We start from the raw sequence: 8857 nt of genomic DNA on the forward strand, positions 1-8857 counted from the left end.
ACCCTATTAAATATTAAATATTGCACAATATTATTTAGATATTATTAAATAGGAATAAGGTATAAATATTTTATTTTCAAAAAAATATATAAATATTTTATTTCGGATGGTTACTGAAGTAAGCGGATTTAGTCTCCATATACATATAAAAATACAATCTTTAAGACCAATGTTTATTAAAGCGTGTAATTTCAAGCTTTATTAAATGACTAAAATGTTGGAAGTTGGAGAGTAGTTAGAACATGAAATTTCACGTGAACAAATAATTCATTATTCGTTAATAATTTTAAAATTACAATGTCTTGCAAACACTAAATTTAAAATTGTGATTTTTTTTACGTGGAAATTAAAATGATATCGAATTAAACTTAGCTTCGACTGAGTGTTCTTATCTTAAGTATAAAATTACAATTTAAGATTGTAATTTCACGTAAGACCCAATTCCGGAGCAGCTCTTAACCCATAAACAAATCTATTAACTTTAAAATCAACTGTAAATTGATGAAAACAACCCAAAGTCGAAAATGAATATTAATTTGTTTTTTGATAAAAAAATGAAAAATAATTTCAAAAATACAAAAAAAAAAGGAAAAAATTAAATTAAAATCAAGTAAAATAGAGTGGACATTTCTTATCCTTATAAATAGACAAAATGGACCCATCAGGGCCCACTCCAACGTCACAATTGGCATGAATCGTATGGTTCTTACTTCCCCACGTGGACACCTTAAATCGAATCTGTGACGTAATATCTAACCGAAACATCACCGTTCCTAGCGCTCGGTCACTCTGAAACTCGATCCAACGGCTATTACTCACCGTTAAAGTGGCCCCACTAAAAACACCGGCCCATATAGTAGTACTCTTCGGGTCCTGATAAAACGGATCCATTATCCGGGTAGACCCGATTCGTTGATCCTTATAATAAACCGACCCCTCCACTTTCCCGTAATGAAACCCGACATGTTGGTTCGAATTCCGAGCTGTCACATTAAAAATTATCTCGGCATTCTCGAACCCATTGGATTGACTTAGACCCGGAATCGTAAACTCTTGCATATGGATCCGTGGACGGTGTGGACGTAAACTGATCCACAAAATGAAAGCAACGAGGCCTAAAATGAGAAGAAGCATAAAAAATGTACCGCATATGACTTTGGAGACTCGGGTCGTGAGGCTTTCGTGGACCTTATGGGCAATGTAGCGGGCGGTATGGTGGCGTTTAATTGGCCGGGATTGAACGGGTAACCCGCCGGGGTTGTTCATTTTGGGGAGTAGTGGAGGGAGGAAATTTTTTTTTTGGGGAAAGTTGGAATTTTGATGAAGTGGATTTGGGGTTTCTGTTTTAAGTAGGAAAAAAAAGAGAATTTGAGGAAGTTTTGCATTGAGAAGAAAAGAATAATAGTTAGCAATTTCTAATTATATGATGACTAGTGATCTTAATTAGTATTTTTGGGGCCTAAATGAAACAAAGCTCTTTAAAATTATCCATTTTAAGGTTGGTTTAGTTTCCTTGTTTGCTATTTACTGATTGATTTTTCTGCTAAAAACATTTGTTTCGAAATTTTATTAACATTTTTTATTTTTTGTTTAGAAAAATAAGCATAAAATATATGGTAAATTTTAAATAAAATCCCTCTGGTTTCACTGTGATGATTCACGAAGCCAACTGGACCGAATCCAAAACACGGGCCCAATCCACGATAACTTAAGCCCACGGTTCAAGTTGAATGGGCTCCTAATAAAGGAAAGGGCTAACCGCCCGAAATCCTAATAAGACACTAAACCACCCACTCAGAGAAACGGTTATAAAGGACCACGTATATGACCACGTGGGGGACATGGCACAGGAAGAGTAACCGCCGAAGGCGGTTACCTGGAGGTGCTTATAAAAGAGATAAGGAAGCTAGGAGAGAGGTAGCTTCGCATTTTTTAATCCTCTATACGATTATCGATCTACTAAATTCCATATAAAACTGACTTGATCGTCGGAGAGTTTTCCCGGAGATCCTGTCTCCGGTTTTGTTTTGCAGGTAATTACAACGAGGATCATCCAATCAAATTCGGCAAGTTATCAATTGGTGCGGTGAACGTGGACCTTTTTTTACCAACATCTGGTTAAAGGTACACCAAGAACATGTCAGAACCATCACGTACAACCGGAGTTACAACCAGATCAACTAATATGAACTCAAGAGGTCCACGGACTGTGAGTTCGCAGCCTACGAGTACACAGCCTGTGATACCCAGCTCGTCGAATCCTTCAGGACAGTTGAGTCCATTATTGGAGGTCCAAGTGCAAACTGAGATGGAGATGTCGAATAGTGAGTTCGTACAAATGGCAGGACAGGTCTTGGCTGCGAATATGAGCCAAGCGGCGGGAGATCGAATGATTAGTTTATTAACTGCAGTCGCTGATCATAATACCGCCGTAGCTACGCTTCCGCAGTCGTCTCGAGAGACAAATCGGGTGGGTCAGAGTAGTCGCATGACACCACATGGCAATCCAGGCGACTACTCGCACCAAGATCCTAATATGACGATCCATCCGACCTGGCAAGCATCCCAACCGATGTCAGGAATGCAAGGAATTTTTCCGCTACAACAAACGGAGCCCTTTGTTCACAGACATTCAGAGTTGGTGACATCTGGAGCGAATATGTCTGGGCGGGAGCACACTTGGAATTTTGATCCTATAACTGGACAACGGTTAGACCCACAATGAGAACAAGTGTCAACACAGTATGGTAGGTGGATATCACCCAGAATTCACCAGCAGCGGATGGAAGAAGTTCGGCGGGAACCCAATGCTGAATTGGAAGATCAACTGCGAAACATGATGGAGCGAATGGGGTACACCCCTAGGGCGAGAGCAGTAGTGCAGAGTGATTCGCCTTTTGCCCCATCGTTGCGGGAATTTATTCCAGATCACAGAATAAAAGCACCGGCGATACCTAAATATTATGGAGATCCAAATTCTGACCCTGAGGCGCATGTCAGGAACTATAGAGAGTTAATGGATGTTGCAGGAGCAAGCGAAAGCATAATTTGTCGATTGTTCTCGACCACTTTGGGTGGAGCAGCATCCGATTGGTTCCGATCTCTACCCACCGAATCTATTCACAACTGGACTCAGTACAGTCGTGATTTCTGTGCAAAGTTTGTGGGTTGTAAAGTAGCGGACGTGACGGACAGACAGCTAAAAGAGATCAAACAGAGAAATTACACTTCGCTGAGGGAATTTGTCGTGGCATTTAATGATATCCTGGTGCGGTTGCAGAATCCAGATATCGTGAGCATTCGCAACATAATGGCAGATGGAACCACAGACTGGAGCATGCGGGAGGAAATCATTCGCAATAAGCCACGTACGGTGGCTGAACTAATGAAAATAGCAAAGGAATTCATGGAGGTGGATGATGTTAACAGGGAGCATAGAGCTCAAACCAGGCGAGAGAGAGATGCGGCTAGATCCACTTCAGACAATCGGCGCCATCAAAATCAAACCCAATCCAAGGGTAATTTTGTCCGAAAAGGTGAACGTTCCTTTCAAGGGGGACATCAAACACCATTGAACACGACTCGCCATGAAGTGTTACTTTGGATTGAAAAGAACCCCCTAAAGAAAGATGTCCAATTTCCCGAGGCGAAAGGTCGAACCAGTTTGGGGCGGTATCCTAATAAATACTGTAGATTCCACAGGTTGAATGGCCATGACACGAATGATTGCTACGAATTGAAAAAGGAGATCGAAAAGTTGATCGAGAAAGGCAAGCTAAGTCAATTTGTTAGAAAAGAAGCGACTGATGACAAAACAATAGTCCCACATGAAACAGAAGCAAGACCAGAGAAGAAGCAGAAAAAGGGGGTGATTAACGTAATAGCTGGCGGAATCTATGAGCCCCCAACAAAAAGATCTCACCGTGAACAGCGAAAAAGCAACACAAGTAGGGGGGATGCCCTCAATTATCTATTTGTGCGAATCACGGAGCCGCATGCGGATGTGTTGGTGATCGCGGTGGCCATTGAAGGATGGGACATCAGGCGAGTCCTTGTAGACACGGGTAGTTCTTGCAATGTTATTACTCAAACTGCGTTCAACCAGTTGGGAATTCATGACGAGCGAGTAGAACATACTTTCATGGATGTAACTGGTTTTGGAGGTCAATCATCTCAAACAAATGGACAGGTTGTGCTGGAAACAAAAATGGGTGATAAGAACCTAAAGTGGAGAGGTGATCTGGAATTCGCAATTGTTGATCTTCAGTTGGCCTATAATATAATTCTGGGGCGTCCGTTCCTATCGGAAATGGAGTCGCTCATTTCAATGAAGCATTTGATATTGCATCTGCCAACACACCAAGGGCGAGTCATTGTTGAGGGTGATCAGCTTATATCTCAACAAGCTTATACATTGTCACTTGAAACAAAGCCAGACGAAGAAGATAAAGTTGACGAGACGTTGCCGGCTGAGGCGTTAGGAGAAACAGAGCTATTTTCCATTTCAAATGACAAGAAGGTAAGAATAGCGGCAGGACTTCCAGAAGAAATGAAGAAGGCCATTACTGAAGTGTTGATCCAATGCGAACGGCAGAAGGCGATTGAAAAAGCAGTGGCGGATTTGCTGAAATCAGATGCAATCCGAGAGGTTACTTATCCAGAATGGCTAGCTAATGTAGTGCTGGTTAAAAAGCCAAATGGAACCTACAGAATGTGTGTAGACTTCAAAGATTTGAATAAAGTCTGTCCGAAGGATATGTATCCGCTACCTAACATTGATATATTGGTAGATGGGACTGCGGGATTTGAAGCTTTGTCATTCACCGATGTGAAATCCAGTTACCACCAGATACTAATGGAGAAAGCGGATGAGATCAAGACGTCATTCATAACTCATCAGGCGACTTATTGCTTCAAGGTGATGCCCTTTGGACTGAAAAATGCGGGAGCAACATATCAACGGATGATGAACAAGATATTTTCAGACAAATCAGGTGAGAACTTCTCGATCTATGTAGATGACATGATCATTAAAAGCAAAAAAATGCAAGATCATCCGCAGGATATTAAAGAAATTCTGGAAGTACTGATCAAATATGGCCTCAAATTAAACCCGGAGAAATGCACGTTTGGGGCGAGAGCAGGAAAATTCCTGGGTTTTATTGTTAGTGGCAAGGGAGTTGAGGCGAATCCTGAGAAGGTTAAAGCGGTGATGGAGATGAAGACTCCAAGGAGCATAAGGGACGTACAACGACTCAATGGGCAGTTGGTGGCATTAGGGTGATTCATATCATGCTCTGCTAGAAGATGTCTACCTTTCTGCAATGCCATCAAAAAATCTAAGTCCTTCGAGTGGACGCCGGATTGTCAAGAAGCATTCGAGGGGATAAAACGATTACTATGTTATCCGCCCTTGATGAGCAGGCCAGTGGATGGAGAAGATTTATTTCTTTATGTATCTGTCACCAGCACGGCGATATGCACCGTAATGGTGCGAGAAGAAGAAGAGCAACAGTATCCGGTGTACTATGTGAGTAAAGTCTTGAAGGATGCAGAACTTCGATATTCGAGGTTAGATAAAATGGCCCTCGCGGTGATAACCACGGCGGCTAGGTTGAAGCCATACTTCCAGGCGCATACTATTATTGTGAGAACTGGAATTCCAATGCGAAAGGTATTGCAGAAACCTGACGCATCCGGACGATTAATGGAATGGTCAATTTTCTTGGGAGAATTCGACATTCGTTATGAAGGAAGACCAGCTTTAAAAAGTCAAGTACTTGCCGATTTCGTGAATGAGTTCACGTGGGATGAAAACGAATGTCCAAAAACACAAAAAGAAGAGTGGAGTATGTTCACAGATGGGGCATTATCCGCAGATGGGGCTGGACTAGGAGTCGTTATCAAAGGTCCGGACGTTATTCGCCTATACTATGCAGCAAAGTTAACATTCAAAACTACTAACAATGCTGCAGAATATGAGGCAATGATATGCGGATTGAAATTGATTAACGAACTTATGCCAGAAAGAGTGGTAATCTACAGCGACTCTAAGCTTATGATAAATCAGATCACAAAGAATTATCTGGTGAAACAGGAAGATCTGGTCAAATATCATCAGGTTGTTAGTAGATTGACACAGGAGTTAACACATAAAGGAATCATCTGGGAGATGGTACATGTTCCAAGGGGCCAGAATAAGAAGGCTGACGAGTTGGCAAAAGCGGCGGCAAGTAGGGACCCATGGAGTCAAAAAGCATGTAATTTGGAAATAAGGTCGTCACCAGCATTCGAAGCCGATCAGATTATGGTCATCGAAGAGCTAGAAGATGATGAAGATTGGCGGATGCCCATCCGCCAATATCTGGAAAATGGAGATTTGCCGGTTGATAAAAGTTTGGCCAGAAAGCTAATTGGGCAGTCAGCGAGATACTCAATTCGAGATGGGACTTTGTATCGGAAATCATATACATGTCCATGGCTGAAATGTATTAGCCGCAACGAAGGAGATTACGTGCTGAGAGAACTTCATGAAGGAATTTGTGGTGCACATGAGGCATCCGCAACATTGGCAAGAAAAGTCAAGTTGATGGGCTATTATTGGCCAAAGGTGGTGGAGGATTCCCAGAAAATGGTAGCGGAATGTCACAGCTGTCAAATCCATGCGAATGAAAAGCATGTCCCTAGAGCCGAACAAGTCACTATAATGACGGCGTGGCCATTCGCAACGTGGGGGATCGATATAGTGGGCCCGTTCCCAGAAGCAACAAGGAAAAGGAAGTACATGGTAGTCGCGGTGGACCACTTCAGCAAATGGGTAGAAGCAGAGGCAGTAACCGCTCAAACGCCTGAGCGAATGATCGAGTTCTTACGAGAGAACATTATCATGCGGTTTGGAATCCCGCAAATGCTCATAACCGATAATGGTACCCAGTTCAACTGTGTCAAATTCAAAGCATATTGCGAAAGCATGGGGATCAAGAATCATTTTTCCTCCGTGAATCATCCCCAATCGAATGGTATGACAGAGGTTACCAACATAGCCATGATTCAGGGCATCAAAAAGCGACTCGGTGATAAGAAAACGGGTTGGGCGGATGAGATACCGCATATGTTATGGGCATACAGAACTTCGGTGAAGGCAGCGACAGGTGAAACACCCTTCTCGCTGGTTTATGGGGCCGAAGCAGTTCTTCCTGTTGAAGTCAAGTCACCTACGGACAGGGTGATTTATTACTGCGCCACCCAAAATCCTATCAATGTTAAAGATGCATTGGATTCTGTTGAAGAGCGAAGAGAAAAAGCTTACATGCGAATGGCAGTATATCGCAATAGAATAAAAAAGTATCATGACAGAAGGGTGCGAAAGGTGATAATCAATGAGCGGGACTTGGTCTTGAAAAAAGCAGACAAAATACAATCCAGAGAAGGCAAAGGAAAATTAGGCGTCAATTGGGTTGGGCCTTACAGGGTATCCAAGAAATTGGGACCGGCAACCTTTGAAATTGAAGAAATGAGCGGGAAAAAGCTCCCGCGCACCTAGAATCTAGAGAACTTGCGCCAATACAAACAGGCTGAGTAGTTAAGGGAAATGACGAGTACTCTTTTTCCTTTTATGAGTTTTTTCCCACTGGGTTTTCTAATAAAAGGTTTTAATGAGGCTTTGATCCCGCACAGTTTATGTATCCATGTAACATGAAGTTTTTTATTTTTAGCAAAATAAAGATATTCAACGGTTACAATTATTCAATATGCAACAGCTGAATGCATGTCCTTCTCAACTGATAATAGAAACACATAAATGTGTTGCCTACAAAAAGAAAGGCGGATGCATGATTACGCATCATTCGCAAAACCTTATGATTAAACCTTATGATTGTTTAAGAATTACAAGGCAGGCATAAAATTAAGCGAATAAATGAGTACTCAAAAATTGCGAAAAGGGTCTGGCCACCCTAACGAAAACAAAACTAACTACGAAAAATTACAAGTATGAAGTCGGCAAAAGGCAAGGGTCGCGTACGAAAGTAACCGGCATTAAGGCAACAAGGAATAGAAACTCCACAGAAATTGCACATGTAAGTAAAACGGCAAGCGAAGAAAGTAAAGTCACTCGGTTAATATATGCTTAAAGTTTATTACATACAAAAGTTCAGATATGAATAAAACTATACTACAGTTTCTTCCTCTTCGCCTCTGTTGCCCCCTTCGCCTCCAGCGGCTTCCCCATCTTCTTTAGGGTGATCTGCTTCAAATGAATCCCCAACAATAAGATCAGTAATCGCATCAGAGCGAGGTACCTCTGGCTCGACGTGAGAAACATTTTGCGGTGCACCTTCTTCTACATCCTGGTTTGGGATCTCGCGGCTGATTGGAAAGTCATTGGAACTCTGCCAGTCAAGGAGAAGTACCTCATCCATGTCAGCATCTTTCGCCTCCAACTTGTCCCATTTTTTAGCTAAATCCTTTTCAGGAATGGAAACTTTGGGACGATTGAGTACGCGCTCTGGATGCCCATGTTCATAGGCCGTATGGATCCGCTCTCCATACCAGTAGATACGGGAGCTATCTTCAGCTACGATCTCCTTCGCCTTCCTCTTTTGCATCTCCAAAGCTTCGTTGGCCGAATTCAGCTTATCAACGGCCTTCTGAAGCTCATTGGACTTAGCCTGGAGTAATTTAAGAGCTTCCTCCCTCTCGCTGACAGCTTTCTGACAGGCATCCTCGAGGAACTTTACCTTGCCTTGGACATCATCAAGGAGCGACTTCTGAGTCGCCAATTCAGTACCAAGGTTTTCCAGCTCTCTCGCCCTTTCAGCATCCCTACAGAGGGCACCCTCCGCAAAATTGATAATCT

General features: G+C 42.4%; 1 protein-coding gene across 1 annotated transcript; it reads right to left on the reverse strand.

Moving 5' to 3' along the window:
• Window positions 1-326: 326 nt before the first annotated feature.
• Window positions 327-1302, reverse strand: LOC136233592 (NDR1/HIN1-like protein 26). Its single transcript, XM_066023326.1, has one exon. It carries the CDS (start codon window positions 1264-1266, stop codon window positions 607-609), a length of 660 nt encoding a protein of 219 aa, XP_065879398.1. The 5' UTR covers window positions 1267-1302; the 3' UTR covers window positions 327-606.
• Window positions 1303-8857: the final 7555 nt, after the last annotated feature.

This window comes from Euphorbia lathyris, chromosome 6 (assembly GCF_963576675.1).
Source record: "Euphorbia lathyris chromosome 6, ddEupLath1.1, whole genome shotgun sequence".
Lineage (NCBI taxonomy): Eukaryota > Viridiplantae > Streptophyta > Magnoliopsida > Malpighiales > Euphorbiaceae > Euphorbia > Euphorbia lathyris.